This window comes from Drosophila erecta, unplaced genomic scaffold (genome assembly GCF_003286155.1).
Source record: "Drosophila erecta strain 14021-0224.00,06,07 unplaced genomic scaffold, DereRS2 tig00000000-arrow-pilon, whole genome shotgun sequence".
Classification (NCBI taxonomy): domain Eukaryota; kingdom Metazoa; phylum Arthropoda; class Insecta; order Diptera; family Drosophilidae; genus Drosophila; species Drosophila erecta.
The window spans coordinates 4,707,850-4,728,997 of NW_020825194.1; the positions used below are offsets into that span (position 1 = coordinate 4,707,850).

General features: G+C 44.4%; 3 protein-coding genes across 13 annotated transcripts; 1 reads left to right on the forward strand and 2 right to left on the reverse strand.

Annotated features, from left to right (window-relative positions):
* Positions 1-364: 364 nt before the first annotated feature.
* Positions 365-17,487, forward strand: LOC6554507 (microtubule-associated protein tau). Of its 10 annotated transcripts, none has more exons than XM_015153733.2 (9): positions 502-1,159; positions 10,036-10,079; positions 11,030-11,219; positions 11,275-11,477; positions 12,100-12,285; positions 13,050-13,067; positions 13,475-13,633; positions 14,516-14,581; positions 17,073-17,306. In XM_015153733.2, the coding sequence occupies exons 1-9, from the start codon at positions 937-939 to the stop codon at positions 17,256-17,258; spliced, it is 1,275 nt and encodes a 424-aa protein (XP_015009219.2). In that variant the 5' UTR covers positions 502-936; the 3' UTR covers positions 17,259-17,306. The 10 variants fall into 10 exon arrangements, with proteins under 10 accessions (XP_001981521.1, XP_015009219.2, XP_026831583.1 ...); XM_026975782.1 differs by lacking the exon at positions 17,073-17,306 and adding an exon at positions 15,893-16,570; XM_026975780.1 differs by lacking the exon at positions 14,516-14,581.
* LOC6554508 (40S ribosomal protein S10a) lies at positions 4,186-4,817 on the reverse strand. Its single transcript, XM_001981486.3, has one exon. The coding sequence runs from the start codon at positions 4,714-4,716 to the stop codon at positions 4,222-4,224; it is 495 nt and encodes a 164-aa protein (XP_001981522.1). The 5' UTR covers positions 4,717-4,817; the 3' UTR covers positions 4,186-4,221.
* Positions 17,488-17,505: 18 nt separating the features above from the next.
* LOC6554510 (ras-related C3 botulinum toxin substrate 1) lies at positions 17,506-20,866 on the reverse strand. Of its 2 annotated transcripts, none has more exons than XM_026975785.1 (5): positions 20,802-20,866; positions 19,369-19,526; positions 19,067-19,299; positions 18,820-18,980; positions 17,506-18,742 (listed from the first exon to the last, which is right to left on the reverse strand). In XM_026975785.1, the coding sequence occupies exons 2-5, from the start codon at positions 19,482-19,484 to the stop codon at positions 18,665-18,667; spliced, it is 588 nt and encodes a 195-aa protein (XP_026831586.1). In that variant the 5' UTR covers positions 19,485-19,526; positions 20,802-20,866; the 3' UTR covers positions 17,506-18,664. The 2 variants fall into 2 exon arrangements, with proteins under 2 accessions (XP_026831586.1, XP_001981524.1); XM_001981488.3 differs by having other exon boundaries at positions 20,542-20,831.
* Between the last annotated feature and the right edge of the window lie 282 nt (positions 20,867-21,148).

The following is a 21,148-nucleotide window of genomic DNA, read 5'->3' on the forward strand; positions in this document are numbered from 1 at the left end:
ACAAACGGTCTATTTAGGGATCAAAATATTTATAACAGATTTGGCTTGCTGTTGATTGAACTAAAAACTATAGTGCTGAACAAAGTATCACTTTTCTCAAAAGGCTGAAATTTTATATTGCATATGCGCCGCAAACATGTATCTAGATATTTTCGCCGTAGACTAAAGTGAATGGTTCAGCTGAGACACAAACCATCAATGAGAGGCAGACGAACTTAATACCGTGTACTAAATGTCGTTTTAGCTTTGGCTCACAGAGAGAGCTTTCGAAATATAGTACATTAATCTCCCAGCTTGATTGGTTTTTGTCTTTACTTTCGTTTTAATTATTTATTTATTGAATTTAAATAGAATTGGGTGAAAGGGTGGAAATACTCGCATCCTGATTTCCGCCTTCCTCGTATATTCAACAAGAACAATTATAAACTAAAAACAATAATAATTGTGATTCCGGGGGTTGTGATTCCGCTGAGCTTTTGCGTCGACGGCGATTCAAAAAGTGTCAGAAAGTTTCGGTTAAATACGACGTCTACGAATCAGTTGAAATCGAGATAACAAGCCGACAAGCCGACCGAGCGGGTGCTGTCTCGCCGATTTAAAATTTGCACTAGCAAAAATCCAAATAAATTAGCAGAGTGCCAGTGAAGTGAGTGAGCGTGAGTGCACACAGTCGAAATATAAAAATTGCCATTTACGCCGTTTCAAATCATATTTTCTGCGCGCATTTCCCAGCGCTCTGTTAAAGGCTAATCGAATGTGAACCCAAAATATATTATTCCACACGCTGAACGAGTGCTAAGTGAAAAGGACTAGCCCAAAGATACACACACGCAGAAAAATACCGACAGATCTGAAGTCCTTTTCGAGTTTTCCCGTGAGTGCAATAAATACAGACACAGCACACATACACACACGCACACTCGCTCGACTTTCAACATGGCGGATGTCCTGGAGAAAAGCTCACTGCTGGATGCTGTGCCACCACTAGGCGACCCCCACCCACCGCTGCCCCACCAGCAGCTGCAACAGGAAGCAGCAGCAGCAGCAAATGCTGCACCACCGCAGCAGCAACCACCACCACCGCATCAGCAGCAGCAGCAGCAGCCACAACAGCTGCCACAGAAGCCAGCAAATGCGAGGGCTAATCAGGATCAAAAAGGTGAGGGCGATGCTAGATACACAGAAAAGAAATGGTTCATAGAAAACAATGTGACAACATTAGTGTGTAAAGGTAGTGAAATGATAAGATAGGATGTGTCAAAACCCTAATCACATAGTGTAAACCCAACTATAACTATTTGCTGTGCAATATGGTACACCTGAATTTAGCAGTAAAAGTGACTTCGCAGCGCATCACGCATACGCCGTGTGTGCTTCAGCAAATCAATTAGGAAAGTTCAAGGCACGCCTCCGCAGCCCAGTTGCACTGGTGATAGCGATTGGTATGGCTCAATTAGGCAAATTATATTGCCGGCACACCCCAGGACATTGATGGTTATGTCAGGCGAGCATGCAGGCCGTGGACTCACGTCATGCCCGCCACATTATGCAAATGGATTTTGGGCCGGTTCAGTGCTCTGTGTGTGATCTGTTTGAGCAACCGCTTAGACCGGCAAGTTTACGGCTTTGAGGCGCAGCTCCAGGGGGCTCGACTGCCGGCAGGATGTGGATGCGGCTCCATTGTGCCCCGGCTCTCGGTTTAATGACCTCCAACTGTGGCAAGCCGCCACCCACACGGCGGCCGAGTGCAGCTTTTAATTGTTCTCGATGCCCGGTGCCTTTGCCTCCAGTCCGCTGCATTGGCTAGGTGCAAGTGTGTATCTACCAGATATATATTTATATATGTGTATCTAGAGAGATACCGATATGGCCCACTGCGATAAAAGTTATCAGCAATTTGAGCTCGTGCACTCGCAAAAAGATGATCCCTGGTCTTAAGGGTGTCACACTGCACTTGTGCCTCTTATAAGGAATTAAAGCTCCATAAACCCAACTTTAAGCCTTTTCTAAACATACTATAAACAAGAAGTCTCTTCAAAACATACAATTAATCAAAAAATGTTTCTAGGATGAAAGAAATATGTTATTGTCAAAGCATTAAGTGGATAGGTAGCTCTAAGTATACAATTATTAATACAAAGCGAATCAAGCATGTTGATAAGCTATAATTATTTTTTGAGTGCACCGCTGCTGTGGTTGCCCTGCATTTGACCTCGTTTCAAATCGAGCTGTGTGTGCCCTTTCATACGGGTTCGTTCGGTCTGCAGAGTTCACCAGCATCAGCTGGTTAAACGCAATATTGAATTTCCTGTTGAATAGGGTATTCCGCATGCGACTCGGCTCCATTTCGGACTACCCTCTAAAACAGTTGACTTCATTAGGGCAGTGAGATGTGTGTGCAGCAAAAAGATACACCCCTGCCTCGTCGGGCGAATATTAAATCAAGTGTGTTCGAGTCAAGAGCAAACCGGCTCTGCTAAATAAAAACAATAACAATGCGCTGCTGCTGTAGCTTTGTTTAGCGCTAATAATAAAAGTAAAAATATAGTTGTTGATTACTATCGGAGCTGCCATCTACATGAAGTCACCCGCTCTACATCAGCATCTAGATTATATGACACTCGTGTTGATAACTTGCCACCTGACAGGTTTGCACTTTCTTTGGCAATCATATTTTATACTACTAATGATAATAATGATCGTGTGACGTAATGGCGCTCAATTGAAAACAAACAAATGTATACTACGCTCAGCGATTTTATAAATAGCCCAGAATCGCTGCAATTTCTGTCACCCATTTCGCGGTGGCTTTTCAATTATCACGAAACGCTGCCAGTTTCGTTTCTCATTTGCAGTTGGCGCTGCAATTGATTTTCTTCTCTCTGTCTCTGGTTTTTCCTATTGGGGGCGTGTGCCAGTTTTCCGTAGATACCTTTTTCTTAACGGAAAGCTTTTAAAACTCTGCTAATTGTTAAGGTTTCCGCTTTGTGAAACAATTACCAAATATTTGGAGCCATATTTGTGGGGCACACCTATGCACAAACTATTCAAGCACGACGAATATGGATTTTGGCTTTCGATTTTGTGACTTTGGGATACGCATGGCCTGTCCATATGGTCTTAATGGTTAATCAACTAGTCTGCCAAGCGATTCAAGAATTTCTGTCCACTTATCAGTCGAACAGCCAACCTTATGGCTAATTTCTTGACTGGTTGCAGTAATTAGTATGCGAAATGAGAAGCCACGAAGTAGTTAGTGCATTGCGTATCTGATGGATGCATCTGAGAATGCGGTAGCCTGGGGCTTGATTAATTAATTTGAAAATTAAAAGTTTGATCAATAAAGTTGGCAACAGAATATTAATAAAGTACTGCCTTAGCTCGGGTGTTTGCCTAATTGTTTTTCCGCGAACAAACTGTCGCTAGACACGCGACATGCAAATCCCTTTCGATCCGTGTTACCCTCTAATTAAAGCCACAAAAGAGTTGTCAAATGGCTGCGGAGCGTTGGCACCTCCAATCCCAGTTCAATAAACTCGGCCCGGGAGGGAGGAACTGGCTATGATTTCGATTTGCTGGAATCTGCCCGATTTTCCACGACAGTTTTCACTTTCCCCAGTAGGAGGGAGTCTTCAGCTGGGTGGGTTACCCAATCCAATCCCAATTCCAATTCCATTACCAATTCCCATCCCAGTTGGCTTGTACCGCTTTGGGCAGACGCCGCATAATTTGTTGTTCTGCTGGAAGTTGTAGCCAAGTCCATATTTGGCATCGCCGCCCGTTTTGGCCGACGTATCGTGCGTGCGGCTGCCGCACTGACAATTGCCACATTTTGTGGCAGGCAATCAATAATCGAAGTGCGTCAAAAATACAAATGTTAAAGTTACCAAACCGCCAGCCAGTTCGGCCATAAATACGGCCATGTTCGACACGAAATGCGCGCCACCAGAGGTCCTAGTCAATATAGCCATAAATTTGGCTCTTGATTAATTGATAAGGTGCCGTATTCAACTTGGGACTATAAGAATAAATAGGTGCATATGTTACTTATTATACTATTAAACTAGAACACTCATTTACCTGATTTTCTATAGCATATTCGGGCTCCGAGTGGAAGGCACTTCCAAACTCTTTGTAAAATATACAAATATACATATTTAGAAGGCATAGTGAAACACAAACCTATGTCGCTCTTAGGGAAAAAGTTTACTTTCCATTACTTTATTTGTAGAAGCGAGAAGCGCGGCCAAAACCTCCGCGATATTCGACCTGTCCGCTTCCGGCGCCCACATCGCCTTTCTTGTCCACTCCATCGTAGCCAGAACCGCGTCTATAGTTCGATCTGTCCTCATCGGCTTTGGAGGCGCCTCCAAATCCACGAGCTCCCGATCCCCCAGCTCCGCCACGCGGACGCACTGGCTCCGAGCGAGCAAGACGCGTCAAAGTGGAGGGCACGATCTCCGGGGGCAAGTGCAGATAGGTGCGCAGCTCCTCGATGCCCTCGTTGGTCAGGCACCAGTAGTAGTGCCGCCAGGCGAACTGCTCCTTGACCCAGCCACGCGAATGCAGCGACTTCATCACCTTGATGACTTGCAAATTGGGAATCTTCTCCAGATCCGGGTGCTTCGTGATGGGCGAGTCCTTCTTGGCCGCGAGCACACCCTCCTTGAAGAGGTACTCGTAAATGGCGATGCGATTTTCTTTTGGAATGAACATCTTGAAGCTATCTGATTTAAATCGAAAGGATTCGGGAAGAGCAAACTTTACTTGGCGAAAAGTCACAGGAAAAGGAAATAGAGCATAGTGTGGCCAGCTTAAATCACTATTTCCCGCCACTTCCCTTCATTCTACAAAACTTTTTACGTTTTTAAGCACTAAAGGCAACATTTAAATCAATCGGGCAACTACCAACATTTATTTTTAAATTGTTATCCAGCTTATTGGTTAATATAAAAACTTGAGGGTCGTGGTACCATCACTCTCTTTCTTCTTAAGATAATAATATTTTATTATATGCACCCCTACTCATTTTGAAAATAAGTTATATGCGAAATTTTTCCCATATTCTGCGATTGCCGGGGGTTCAAACCCCCCTTTTATGTCAGTGGGTCCCCTGCATCTTGCTGGATTAGCTGCGCTTTAAGCTTTTGCACTCGTGAGGAGGAGCAGTGATTCATCTTTTGCGTCGCAGGACATTCTGGCCAAACATGCGCAGTGCGAGCGGCGGCAACCACATGAGGAATTCCTCCCCCACAGGAATGCCGAGCAGAATAATCAATGAGCGAAGCGCAGACACAAATTGACCAAGGGAAGCCAACCAAGAGGAAGGCATGCCGATAGATACAACGTGAGCACACCACCCACCACCCACCGACCGGCTGCATCCCCCAAAAAAAGCTAAACAAATGCCGGAAAGAAAGGAAAACGAAAGCGATTAGGGGGTGGCAAAACAACCCCCCTTCGAATAGTGTCAACAAAAAGCAGTCGACCTTGCTTAGCATTCGTTTCCGATCAAATGCACTCGGTGTACATAACATTTAAGTAATTCTGAACTAATTGGTTACTAAATGGTTACCAAATCGATTATTATATTTTAGTAAATTAGAGTAAACTAATAAGCACTAATGCGTAAGCAGCCTTGCATTCTTTTTGAAATGTTTTATATTAGTGAATTTCAAATTCGAAACGGCTGTTAAGTGCAAGCAGTGGTGGTTTGGATACTAGCTTTGCGCCGGGTTGTTGTACTAGCTTAACGTGGACAGCAACCCAGCGGCAAATTGGATATAAAATCAGGCGAATTCGCTTATATTGTTAGGAAAATATGTTAAGATCAGAAAACCGAAGTACTGAAATGCACTTAAAAATTATATATAATATATAGTTTTTAAAATAATACAAATAATTAAGCAATTACCGCTTTAAATTAAACGTAATTTTCCTTTCTTTTCCAGGTTTGTATGCAAATGTATGAAACTAACTCAATGAAAGTTAAAATGGCTTCATTTATGGGTATGTTAAACATGAATAACCGCCAGGAACCTTGTAAAATCAAACTAACCTAGGCATTCAGCCCAGAGTAAGCGCCCATAACCTTGGCAATCGAAATTAGGCTAGAGAACTATGCAGACAGGACCATGCTCCTTCCACGTCTAAGGATGAATCCCTGGCGCCCTCACGTCCGTTTGGATCGTCGCTGGTTTACTTTTATGTCTACGCATTAGAGTCTTGCGTGCTGGCTGCTTGTAAATAAATAGACAACAATTAGGGAAACCTATGACAACAACACCTGGATAATGGAATGGTGCGTGGCAAGCGGTGCAAGTTGGCTCTGTATGGATATAAAAATATATTTGCCCAATGCCGTGGGCAAGGGAATGCACAAATGCGCGTCCAAATGCCGCCCCCAGTGGCCATTAAATTAATCAAGTCAAATGAAATCTGCATATAAAATCAGCGTTATAGGGCGCCCTATTCGCTCATTGTTGGCGTGTTGAATTTGCATTTTTCCCCGGCGCCCCACTAATAAATTTGTATGTCAATAGAATAGGCAGCGCCCCAGGGGCTGCGACGGGCTGCTCCACCAAAAATATATCCTGGCAGCGCTTTGAACTGCGCAAGGACACATTCTGTTTATGCGCCCCGAGAAGTTTACGAGCGACCACGCTCCTCCGCCAGACCAAGTTGGCGTATCAAAACAAATTCTAAGTATTGTAATTCGAAATTTTTCAAAGCAAATAAAAGCAGTCGAGTTTTAACACTCGCGCCAAACACAACGCAGTGCAGCGAGCTGGCGTCGCAGCTCCACGGAAATAGCACAATAAATTGAATTAAATACAAAGTAAATTTGCAAGAAATAAAAAAATATAAACAAAATATTAACAAGCCATTTTGTCACAGTTAAAGTGTGTGCCACCCCTAGGTAAATACACCTACGTCCGCGTCAATCCAAAGTGCAAAGTGCATTAGCCTTCTCAGACTGTACGTGGCCAAGTTATTGCCCTCTGGCTAGGAAAATCGATACAATTGCATGGCGCTGTTGTTTTATGGCCAACTGCAACTGCAACAATTGATTGTCGTTGGACTGTGTGATAAAAATCGCTACTGCAGTAGCGCGCAAATTCAATTGCCAAAGGACCAAGTTTTGTTAACCATATTTCACCGAGGGTGCATCTAATTGAAATGCAGCCCAGGCTTAGGAAACTTTTGTGGTTGCACCTGTGCAACTGTTGACTTTCCACCCCAAAACCCAACCCATTGGCTGATAATCAATTTGGCCACGACCATTTGGCCACAAACGACAGTTGAGTTGAACGTTGTGGTGCGGTTGACATGAACATTGTGTGGAATTTCGGTGGATGTCAGCCGCGAGTAAATCACAAATCATTGTGGCCCTAATTTGCAGTTGCTGTTTCTGCCAGGCCTCCTTTATTTTATACTATTATTTGTGGCTTCTGCCAGGAAGTTGGCGATTCCGACTCTGAGTCGGCACAAGTTGCAGTTGCCTCTTTAGTTGCCAGTCGGATGTGGCACGTGCTGAGGGCACAGCTCCTCCAGTTTAACAGTTTAAAGGATCCCTCGTCGTCCTGTGCAATTATATCGATTCGCCTGTCAAATGTAACACAAAAAAAAAAAAAGCAGAAGAACTTAATGCAAAAGTTTTCGGTCTTTTTTTCCGCATTAAGTTAATTGCCAGGCAGTGCCGAGAACCAGTCTATATAGCACAAGTACCCGATCCAAATTCGAACAGCAACCCACTCAGATATGAGTGATGCCGATGCGGTGAGTTTTGCTTAAAGTACCCATGTATCAAATATATACTCGTATTTTGGAGCTGCACTTAGCGCACAAAAATTTGGCCATGCACAAATGATTTATGAGCATAATTTGCATAAGCAATGATCCAGTTTAATGGATGTATTATTCCGCCGACCTTGCACATACATCATCGTCAGTGGAAAGAACCCTTTGCGAAACAAATCAAACAGCGATTTCTTGTGGCCCGTCGATTGGGCCTTAGAACTGCCAAAACTTTTGTTGAATCAATAAGCCACAAAAACAATTTTGGGTCATGTTACAGCTGGCAACCGAATTTCATGACAAAATTCCCTAATGGTAACCAAAGACCGCCGCCCGAACGCCAAATACCCAACCAAATAACCATATTGCCCAAGTAGCGAGAATACCAAAACAATAAAATGTAAACAAATGCAGAAAGAGCCATCAAATTTGAAAGCACCCACTCAATGTGAACTATATTGATACGTCTGCTCCGATACACGAGCTTCAGCTCCACCAAGGGCTCCACCACATGGCACCCCCACAGCTTGGAGAAGTAAAAGTAGGCCCACAACGATATATGGCCATACATATGCAAATGATATGGGCCAGTTTAGCGGGGCAGGAGCATGTGGGTATGTATCAGTGGCATTGGCCACCAAAAAGCGGCTCCGCCACATATTGGGTTACCCGACACTTGCACATTTCTGCACCGACACCGCAGGCGAGAAGTTCTAGTCCTTCTCTAGGATGTACAGCGCGGGCAAGGATCGCTCCAGCCAGGAGGTTTCGCCACAGGATTACCCAGTGCAGCAGCAGCGCGCTCAGTCCAAGTCAGAGTATGGCCTGGATTCCGAAGCTGTAGATCGTCCTCAGCAGCAGTTGCGACCGCAAGCCGCTCAGGATTATGTGCCTTACGAGTCCGCCGATTCATCTGTGGATCGCAAGAAAGAACAGCTAAGAACTCAGCTAAACACTGATTATACCAATAGCAATGCCACTTTGGATAGTGCCTCCTACGGCTCAGATGCAGTGTCCAAGCAGCAGATACGATCTCAGCCGAATCCGGAGTACCAGAGCAATGCGGTGCCGGCATATGAGGCAGCTAGAGATGATCGCAGCGCAATGCAGCCACAGAGATCCCAGCCAGCTGCAGATTACGCAGCATACGAGCGGCAACAACGTCCGCCACCCAGCACAATAGACTACACCACCGGCTATAATGCACCACCCAAAGATCGCACCACCCTGTCACGCAGCAACTCGCGACCCACCCTCTCACTCAATCCCAAGCTCCAAAGTACACCCAATCCCGAGTATGTGCGACCACCACAGAACTTTGTCTTGCCACCGCAGATGCGTCCCGCCGTGGGGCCACCACAGCCGCGTCCTCCGTTCGCCGGCGCCAGGCCGATGGTCGGAATGGGTCCACGTCCACCCATGCCGAACATACCGAACATACCGAACATACCGAACATGGCGGCCAGGCCACCACCGCTGCGCAGCACAGACAGCAAGAGCAACCTGCTAATGGGTCCACCCATGCGACCGGGCATGCCGCCGCAACTCAACATGCAGCAGGCGCGTCTGCCCAATGCCGGGGGACAGCTGAGTCCGCCGGGCCAAGGACCACCGAGGCCACCGGGCGGATTTCCCTGGAATCCCGCCGGGGCACCGGGCATGCCGCCCGGTGCACGACCTCCACAGAATATGACGCGACCGCCGCCACCAACTTTTGCCCGCCCGCCGCCGGGTCAGCCGCTGCAGGTACCCTTCAGTCGACCGCCCTTCAACCAGCCGCCCATGCAACCGCAACCGCAACAACAGCAACCACCACCACAACAGCTGCAGCAGCAGCAACAGCAGCAGCACATGCAACAGCAGCCGCAGCAACTGCGCCCACTTTCGGCAGCCAGTGCACACAACAACAACGATGACGACGACGACGTGGTCATGGGTCCCGCGATGACCCCGCTCAAGAGCTACAACCCGAGGCCCGATCCCATGGGCGAGCCCCTTCTGGAGGACATGGAGCCGCCCTTCCAGACGAGCCCCCCAGCCGGAGAATCCAAAAAGGGGCCCGGCTTCAGTAAGACTCAGATCGAAAGAGAAACCATAGCCCATTTGTGAAGCCATTTCAGAGTTCATAATGTATTACCTATTACAATTTCACTAATTACATCAAATCATAGGGAACATGAATAGGAGTTTGATGTCTATATTGTTCATATTTTAAAGCAACTAATTTGATTATTCCAGAGGGCGACAATGACAGCGGCGTGGATGAGTCCACCCAGGAGAAGGTGAGTTAATGTCGTCTATGAACCAGTTAACTAGTTAGCCATAAACTGATACCTCTGCTGCGTCTCCGTTAATTGAGAGGAAATTAACTGGAACTGGCAACAAATTAATTTAATTCCGCTGACCCTCTCTGTCTGTCTTTCCCCGAATTGAGTTCCCAAATCATAAATATCTGTAAAAGGCCGGGGCAACCAGCGGGCGATCTGCGCGCTACAAGCTCCACGCTCCATTAGACCCCATATAGCATACAGCACATAGCACATATGCCATATAGCACATATTGTCTGCGACAGTTCCGTTGCTCAGTTCCCAACTTGGCCTGTGTGCCGTGTGTTCGTGTGCAGACGCCAAAGTTCAGACCAAGTTTTGTGTTGGCAGGCGGCAGTTGGCAGTTGGCGCGTCGGAAAAACCCACAGAAAGTGCGACAAAAGTCGAACAAATCAAAGTATATGTAAAACACGTACGTGAGCCTCAGGGGGGCAAATATTGCCAAAACCCGCAAAGAAAACATACACAAAAAGCGATTCATATGCCAGGTGATATCTGCGCACAGATAAGTGCCAAACACGAAAACGAGTCATGGAACTCAAGGGAGCAGGGGGTTTTTGGGGCATATATCCGAGCCGGAGTTGTTGTCTCTATAAATACCCATCCAAATGCAAAAACGACAACGACACGAAGCGGCGACAATCGATAAAACAATGCATAAACTATAAGTCCTTCGTACCGAGACATCCAAATCGGCAGGCGTACGGCCGTACGGCCATAAATGCCATTGGCATTACGTTGACAGCTCCGGAAAGCCCGGGAGCGCTGAGAACCAGTCGTAAATACTTGCCAGGATGCATCTCGTTATAATGGCCGATACGACCTACTTGCTAGTAATCCACTTGGACTGACCATACAGCACTGTTAGTTTGCTAAGCTGTGCCCTGTGCTTGTTTCTTGGCAGGATCGCAACGGACCCAACTCCCCCAGTTCGCCCGTGAAAACGCCCACATCGACCTCATCGAAGCCGGACAAGTCGGGCACGTCGCGCCCACCGAGTGCCACGCCCTCGAACAAATCAGCCCCCAAGTCGCGCAGCGCCTCCAAGAATCGCTTGCTCCTCAAGACCCCAGAGCCCGAGCCAGTCAAGAAAGGTGAGCTGCAGCCGAAGTTATAGATCACATAAGCCATACATGTTTGCCCCATCAGTTCCAATGAACAAGGTACAAGTCGGACATGCGCCCTCGCCCAACCTGAAGGCGGTGCGCTCCAAGATCGGATCCCTGGACAATGCCACCTACAAGCCGGGTGGTGGCCACGTGAAGATCGAGTCCAAGAAGATCGACATCAAGGCGGCACCGCGCATCGAGGCCAAGAACGACAAGTACATGCCAAAGGGTGGCGAAAAGAAGGTATGTTCGGGTTGTCCATCCGCCAAGCTAGAGGATTAATCCATGGGCGGGATCGGTGTATACATTTCAAGCATATATATTCTGGTCCAGCCCAGTACATGACTCTCATAAATCTCTGTAAATTTCTCTCATCTACAAATGGCTTTTAAGTACGGAGAAAATCTGAAAATCTCTCTTTCTGTAAACGCAAGTAATGTAAAGTATAGTCGCGTAAAGTAAAGTAAATTATTGGCAGAATAAAAGCAATTTCACGGTCGATTTGCTATTTGAGATGCATGCCCATTATAGATGGGCAATCGTCAGCACGGTATCTTGTATCTTGTATCTTGTACCTCGTATCTTGTTGTAGGAAATGCAATTACCAATTCGCCAATTCGCAGCGACACTTAGCAGCATAATTCCGTTGCCTTATGTAGCGTACTCCAACCCATCCGTATCCGTACAACTGGGTGCGACTCTGACATTGACGCGGATATCATCCGTTCGATCGATATTTTGACTTTGGCTTATAATCGTTTACCTACCTTGTATCTATTTACAACTTACGACCGAACCGAACCGAATCGAATCGAATCCGCACACTCTCGCACCACCAAACACCAAAAACACTGCAAATTCGTAGATAGTTACAACAAAGTTGCAGTGGAACGCCAAGTCCAAAATCGGTTCGCTGGAGAATGCCGCCCACAAGCCAGGAGGCGGGGACAAGAAGATCGAGACCCTGAAGATGGACTTCAAGGACAAGGCCAAGCCGAAGGTCGGCTCGACGGCCAATGTGAAGCATCAGCCGGGTGGCGGAGACATCAAGGTATGTGGCCACCCTCTTCGTGACCTTTCACACCTACCCCCAGCGATTTTATGTTTGAGTTTGACCCAGAGACGAGAACGAGTTCATACATACGTATTGATTTTTGTAGCGGTTAAGCATGATTTCCGATTGCTGTTGGCTTTTGTTGGTTTTTGGATGCTCCACCTAAGTTACCAACTGGCATGGGCATGGGCTATCTATCTGTTTCTCTCAGTGCATGAGCTGCAATGTTCTCTTAGTTTTAAACAGCATGCTGCCACGGCTAACCACCTCTCAAAGGTTATTACTATTAAGAAAGACAACATTTAGAACTAACACCCAGAACACCCAAATACCAAAACCTTGAACCACTTTCCAGAGCTACGATAGGAAGATGAACATCATCTATGGCGAGGGCTCCAAAATAGTCAGCCATTGCGCCCTTAACAAGCGTTTGGATCAGAATTTGTATAATGAGGAGGAGTAGTATTTTAGTTGGGTAGGTAACACCCGCCAGATACATACATGTACCCCAAAAATGGTGCTAAAACGAACCACTCACACACACACACACACCTAGTTTAGTTTCGGGGTCAGCATTGTATATACTCAGATTAGAGGGCAAGCATTATGTTTAGTTTCTAACCATACCGAAAACCACTCTGAATGATCGAGAATAACTTATTGTTTCTCCACCCTTATTTTAACGAACCGAAACATGTTAAAACCATATTTTGGCAACTGTATTTTGTTTTTAACCAAACCATTAATCAACGAATTCGAAGGATAACAACCCCAAGGATGTAAGTAGTCGTGATAACTCTTTTTCGCAGTGTAATAAGTGTGCTTTTGTATAGAAACCTAGATGCATTATGTTTTTTCCATATTTTTGGTACTTTTTGAAACACCTAAGCCACACTTTTCGAGATCCCAAGGTCACCGCACCCTGTAGTGTATTTTTGTACCATTAAATTGAGCTTTAATGCCATCCATTTGTTACGTTGTTGTTCTGTGCCCTGCTGTTTCTGTGTGTGAAAATTCCAAATTTCAGTTGTGTGTCCCCCGATTGGCCGTTGTCGTGTGTCCATAATAATCCACCCGCAATGTCGCAAAACCTGGAAAATGGAAATACCCCATTTGCCAAATCAATCTGAACTGTGATCTTGCTAATTGATTTCTGTACGTTGCCGGTGCCGGTGCTACTTTTCAGATCCAAACGCAAAAACTAGAAATTAAGGCACAAAGCAAAGTTGGCTCTTTGGATAATGTAAAGCACAAGCCCGGTGGCGGTGAGAAGAAGATTTTCGATGATAAGGATTATTTGAAAAATGTTGAACACTCTGTTGCACTGACAACACCACCAACACAGGTAAACTACGTGTACATAAGCTCAAAGTAGTTACGTATGAACTATCTATCTAGAACTTAGCATTAACCCTGATTTATTACTAGACTCTTTATTTTATTATGAAAGCAACCAAAAGTAATCGATACAAGTACTTTCCAAACATAATATATTATCGCTATCCCATTTTGTGTTTACGTCGAGAAATTCATTTTTATGTAATCTGTAATGGCAATCAATTACGTTGCATTTTCGATTAACACTTTATGGTTTCAATCCGCAACTAACAGAGCACCACACCCCAAAAAGAGGCCCACACAACACCCAAACACCCAACCACCCACAGACACGCCCCCACCCAAACCGCTTTCAGATAACTCCCACCAAAAGATCAATCCGTTCATGGGGAACTGTGATTATGAGAACTAACAATTGGATAAAGTATTTTGGCACATCTAGGCATCGAATTGTATTTATGCTGGGCATTCGTGGAATTTATCAGGGAGAGCCACCGAAATCTACAGAGATTTGAAAGCATCTGCGAAGTGTCCAAAAGTATGCTATGAAAAATAGAAAGTAGCTTGTAATTCGCTGCATACTTTCAGACATGTTGCAAGTGATTGCAAACCCCTTGTAGTAGCGTAGCTACCTTGATTATTATGAGTTCTTGATTTCAGATGATTTGTTGTGTTATACGTTGGTTTTTCAGTTCAGTTACACTTACTTTACATTTAAAAATGAATTTCTTTCAAACTCAAACTGAGATTCATTGGCAACAGCGCTTTCCATCCATGTGTTCCCGAAGTGTTTGAAGACTTACACGCAATTCTCTAAACTATAATCTCTCTCTTTCTTTCTCTGTTCCCCCTCTCGCTCGCTCTCTGCTACCCCGCCGGCTAACTGTAGTTTGCGGCACAAGGGCGCTTGATTGCCACGATCCATCTAGAATTCGGTCTCTGTAACTCAGACTGTGTGTGTAACAATATATTTGAGTCGCTTTTTAAATGAACTCCCTAGCTTTAACCAAGACATCCATCAACTACTGTACTGTACCTAAAGCCAAACGATTAACTGATTAACTGATGCAGGACTAAACCGAAAGCAACTAAACTAAACTCATCTGAACACTAACCGAACTCAACTAGAAAAGCTCACACCGAAATCTCGAATGAGTTTGCAAGAGTTTCTATTTTAAATTGTAACCAATATACCTATATGTTTATGCATTCTTCAAGGGCTAGCCCGCGTAAGGTGTATAGATGATGTAAACTGGCCTGTCCCTGGGCAAACTCCCAATGATGCGGTGTACATAGAATCCCGATCCTTGGGCTTCTGCCCACGGGCAAGGACAGTAGTGCCCGCGAAGGGCCCAATGTTTGTTAACTCCTTTAGTACTTAGCGAATGTCCTTTAACAAAGTATTATTTAATGGCGCACAGCCAGGAAACCTTACACTACTTAGGATAGTACAAATTTTGAACAATATACTGATCCGCAATTGCTCAAAGAACCCCGAACCCCGAGGACCGAACCCCTGAAGATGGTTTAGCAAAAGGCTGCCCAGCATTTATATCATCATCTAAAAAAACAGTGCTTTGCTCGCTCACACTAAAACATAATACCACTCAAACATCGACCTCTACTCACAACAGTTTTAAATTACGATTAATTATGTTCTTCATTTCTGTGCTTAATATTTCTATTCTGTTTATTTTAGGAATATATATACAATTTTTATTAGGCTAGTCATACGAAACTAAGTGCATTAAATTCTAAATTCGTACCGAGTTACGTCCATTAGAGTTATTTATCGCCTATTGCTATTTGTAACTACCACATCATATACTCGAAATCCGAATGCAATGCGGTTTTAAACAATATATAGAAACATTCGATCCGATCCGATCGCTTCGATTTGATCACGCAAATCCCGTAAGTTATTGTGCGTTGCGAGTCCTTCTAAGACATGTCCGTTGCGTATATAGATAGTTATATATACCTAAATACTTAACAGTGCTGTGATAGACTAACCGAACCGTTGGTACCGATCCAAGCCGATTTGCCAGTCCACCTGCATCCATACCAACCAAGCCGAACCATATAGAAAGCCCCAAAACGGTTTCATGGGCATTTGCTTGCGACTCCCCCGTTTACTCCACCGCATTCCAACCCAACCAACTCATGACTTTAACTCTAACCAGGCTTTTGGTTTACCCCGTACTAGTTAACTTATGATTTGTGCAATCGATACGCATTCACGTTTATATTTTTATCTTGAACGCAGAGTCCACTACCATCCATGACGGCTTCTGGCGCTGATGAAAATTTAAATCAACAAAGCTAAATGCCGAAATGCCCGAAATGCATGTCGCGCTGAATCTGAATCCGAATCTGAATCTGACTCTTTCTTTGCAAGCTAAGATCGAAAGTGAAATGAACACTGAGCAAGCAGCTAATTTGAAACGTACTATCTAAGCAAAATCCACACAAAGCAAAACGAGAGTTATGCGATAATTCCCACACACCCACACATGCCAGCAATGCGATCAGATCAATTCGATAGAGGTGCAAGCACGCAATGAGATGCAGATACTCGTACATCTAAAACATCTACACCACCACCACCCCACATAGAAGCGGTATTTGGTATACAATCGAAAGTATATTTGACTAGTTGAGCAATGCACTCTTTATCATCAGATAGCAGACATGAATTATATATCTCAATGTATTACCAGAACTTCATATATACATACAAATATATATATACATAAAAGTATCTAAATATTTAAGCGAATTATACAAGAATCGTACGAATAAACAGTATGCTTAGTTGAAAATGTTACCACTTGACGTCTAAATGTTAAACGACTAAGATAATGCAGCCATTTAGATACTTTTGCAACTTGGACAACCAAAACCAAACCAAACCAAACACAACCGATACGAAACAAAACGAACCGAACAGAACAGAACCACGTATAAGCATACTTTTACTATTAATTTGTATCTTATTAGTCAAGCGCATCATTCTCACGATTTATTTACACCCTGTTACAAAATGTAAGAACAATGGCAAAATTTATGCAAATAAACAAAAAAAAAAAACGTTTTTTCATTTACCAAATCTCGGCGTTGTTGCACTTAGTATTTGAATTCCAACAGCCACCTTATCGTATCGGTATTGAGATAGACAATCAAATCAAATATTGGAGATGCCCACAAGTATCTTATTTGGCAAGCCACGCCCACGCCGCAAGCGTTCCAACAAAGCCACGCACGAGCACACATCCTCTACTACCTCATTGGATGCATTGGTAATCGAAACAAATAAATTTGATCAAGCAAATTGTAAGTCGCCATCTCAATTGAGCTATTGACAACTGACAACTGTTTTGCATCACTCCTGCGTCAGCGAATCTGAGCTGCGAATCTGTCTAAACACTCTCTTTCGATCCCCGCAGTATTGGAAGGCGCCGCGCATCCAGCGGGCCACCACACTCACCTCGTCCATGTCCCTGCCGGCGGAGTGCCTGGTCCTCTCCGTGTCCATGCCCTCGCTCAACTCGGAGCCCAAGCGTCCCAAGAGTGCGGGGCCCAAGAAGAAGCCCGGACAGGCCGTCCACTCGAAGCCGTTCCGCCTGTATTGAGTCGGTCGAGGACGAGGAAGGAGCTGATCCACAAGTCGCACGAGACGTCACCCAATCGAAGCACTCAGAGATTTGTGCACAAGTTGATATCGAGGCACGCACTTCTAAAAACATACATATGCAGAATACATTTTATCAAACCGTTAATTGTTTAGAACCGAAAAAGAAACGAAACGTGGCATTTACAACAAAATAAACGACTAAATGAGAGGCAAAGTTAAGCACAAAATACAGCTGGTTTCGTTTGTTTCTTTATATAATTACAGTATATATTTTCGTAAGTATTAAATCAGTTTTACGGCTGCTACATCTCTGGAGCCAAACGGCCTTCGTTTACATTTCATTTACATAAGATTTGCGTTAGATTTATGTATAATTAGTACAAAAATTGTCCTGGGATTTCGTTACGTCTCAACTTTATCATCATGCTCATTGTGTGTTTGGAAAATTGTGTGCTTTTCTTGGTTTCTTGAGGTTTTGTATTCGTTTTTGATTCTTGTTCCTTCGTTTATTCGAGTCGCGTCACATTTAAATGCATTTGGTTGCCTTTCCATTTACATAATCCTTTTGCTATACTTACGCCGTAAAAGTTGTTTATACAATTCGTTTTTAAAGTTAGGGTAATAAATAGGTCATTATAAAATAATAAACAACAGTTGTTACATTTTCAAAAGACATCGTCAAATGAGCTTCAAGTGATTATGATTATGATTCGAGGGTCGAGTTAGAATAAAAAAAATGCGCATGCTTGAATATCATAAAAAGTGGCTTCTCTAAGAGCTCGTCGTCAAGTGGATTGGCCTGGTTTAAGATTTGGTTAGCTGCGGATTGGCTGCCTTAGCTCATGGCTATATAACTATAATACATTTAATGGGAAATTAGGAAATGCATAGATGCTCGTGATATGCGAAACCAATGTTTGCTGCGAGTTGGCTGCGGTTCTAATAATTTTCTCTTTCTGCCTGATACTATTCGTACAATACATTCGATTCAATTGACTAGATTTCTACATATGTAGTGCATTAGATTTATGATTTCTTTGTGGTTCTGATTTTGTTAACAATGTTGTTTCAGTTGTTGCGGGAGGGAATCGTGGTCATGCCAAATGTGAGACTGCAACGATTCCCAGAAAGACAACAGCCAAACAAAGATAAATTTCATACGAATTTTGATGGCAGTACATTTCGATTCACAGAATTTCGTACGATTTTTACCGTTTGTTTAGAGTTTCTTTCCGGGGTCGTTGCATTACGAGAATACGGAAAATTTTATAAATAAATACATGTAATTGATTTGTCGATGAGGGCGCTGCGTGAGTGTCAAAGTGTTGTGGCCATTGTGCCGGTGTACGTGTCGCTTCCGAGGAATCTCTATACTTCGCCAAAGCCAATAACATTCTACCTTATTTACATAACTAAACACTTTCGCTGGCGTCGCTTTAGCGGCTCTGGTCTGAGCACCGCGCGCACCGCTTCCTCGAACACCTGAATTTGCAATCGGAGTTGGGAATTTAGTCAAAAATAAGAGGTAGGGTAGGGTGTGCCGGGCACCGATGACTTACCGGCTTGAGGCCGCGCTGCGTCAATGCGGAGCACTCCATGTATTTCACAGCGCGTATCTTGTTCGCGAGCTTCTGACCCTGCTCGCGTTTCAGCGGCGTCAGTCCCTGCTCTGCCAGGCCACTTAGTGTCTCTCGATCTTCGCGTAAATCGATTTTGGTGCCTGGAATACGCCCAGAGATATAAGTATGCATGTATGTATGGAATTCTCGTTTTCTGACTGCAGATTCACAACGCTTGGCAACCTACCAACTAGAATGATGGGCGCATCGGGGCAGTGGTGTTTTATCTCCGGATACCATTTCGAGGTGACGTTTTCAAAGGACGAGGGACTCGCCACGCTGTAGCATATCAGGAAAACGTCTGTCTGCGGGTAGGAGAGCGGTCTGAGGCGGTCGTAGTCCTCCTGACCCGCCGTATCCCACAGTCCCAGCGAGACCTGTATTGTGTCCACTTGCATGGGCGCCGAGTAGTTGTCGAAGCTGTGAAAGAAATCATAATAAAAGTTAGATATCGATCTGCGGTTTGCGGCAATCGAGGGAGAAACTTACACTGTGGGCACATATTCGCCGGGAAAGCAGTCTGTCGTGTAGGAGATTAGCATGCAGGTCTTTCCGACGGTGCCGTCACCAACGACTACACACTTTATGGGCCTTCCGGTTGACATCGTGAGTGCTGAGTGTGCCGATAGCTGTGTACTGTGTGTGTGCTGTGGGCAGAAATAAGATGGAAGATGAATGTCTTCGCCAGCTTAATTCAATTAATTAAGTTCTACTCGAGGCAATAAACCCGCCAGAACCAACTGACCGCAAATTATTGCACAGTCGTACTTCCTTAATAAATTCTTTGTTCTAAAAAATGTAAAAAAAAATATGAGCAATAAATTATTCGTTTTGATTAGGTTTTAAAAAATAATTTACTGCCATATAATTTTTGGCGCGCAAGATAAACAATGGCATTGGTTTTCATTTCGAGAAATTGAATGGAATTTGGAAATTTTAATATATAGATAATGCGAATCAGGATTTTTACTATATGCACACAGGCTATGAATGGTTTGCACACTATTTACATATATTATAATGGAAGCTCTTGAAGAAGCGATTAGAGAAAGCTACTTCGTAAAGTGGGAATGTCCAAGTTATAGAAGTCCTACTGTACAGGGTATAATGGCGAAGGTCTACGGTATATCTCTGGGATGATCAAAGGCAGGGCTCTCGAAAGGTGTGTCCCATCCGCAAAAAGAAAGCAACCGCAATGGCAGAGGCACAGGCCCATAAAGCCTAATAAAACGAACGAGGCTCTCATTTCGTTTGCGGTGGCACTTTGTTTTCGCAAATAAAATTTTCAAAAATAGATCATGATGGGCGACACAGACTGGGAAAAACAAAAAGCATAAATGGGAGCAGCGGACCAAATGGCGACCGCCCCTCCAGTGGCGCCCCTTCGACTGTGGGCGGGGCCGACCGAGTGTTGTGGTGACGCGGAAGCCACCGGCAGACGCACCGCACCACAAAAAATAAAAAGAAAATGGGAAACTGAACCGCCCGAAAATAGACACAATTAAGTTCTCATAACCGATTCAATTAAAGTTCAACACACAGAGGCGGCACATATTGCGCCACATGCAACGGGACGGGGCGTGGCCGCGGGGGCGGTGGCGGCAGCAATGAAAATCTTTTGTTGTGGCACAATATCGAATGGGAATACAATATTATTTTTACCGTTTTCACCACCTCCTATCCTTTTTCTTTGTCTGTCGGCAGGCGGCGACTGTTTTGTACTTGGCTTATATCACTGTGCGATTTAGTGCGGCCGGTATGCGTTCGAGGCGCTGGTTCATGCGGCGCATTTAAATAATTGATTCGCACTATTTCGCTGTGGTTTTAACTTATAAATATCTGTTTGAGGCACAAACGCAGCGTTCCCGAGCAATTTTCGTGTTTTTCCTTTTTGTTTCCACTCCACACAAACACACACCCACCTTTTTGACAGCTCAGCGACGCTCTTTCTGCTCTCTCCGCTGACAGAGCTGCCAGCCTATGGCTAGAAAATTAGCTATATCTGACGGGAAGCATATGGGGAATAACTTTAACGTATGGTACTAATAAAATTAGTACCCAAGCCAGTACTTATTTTCTTTTTTTTTTTTTTTAATTTTCCATAACTATGTCCAACTTATTTTACAACTGGCGCCTTAAAATCAGCCTGATTTGGCGGGCAAATATGAAATGAGAACTGGCAGTTCAGCTCCGCTCTCTTGAAAGTGACAAGCAGTGTTGCAAAACGCGCACTGCATAGGCGCATTTGGCGCTTTCCAATACTTTTGAG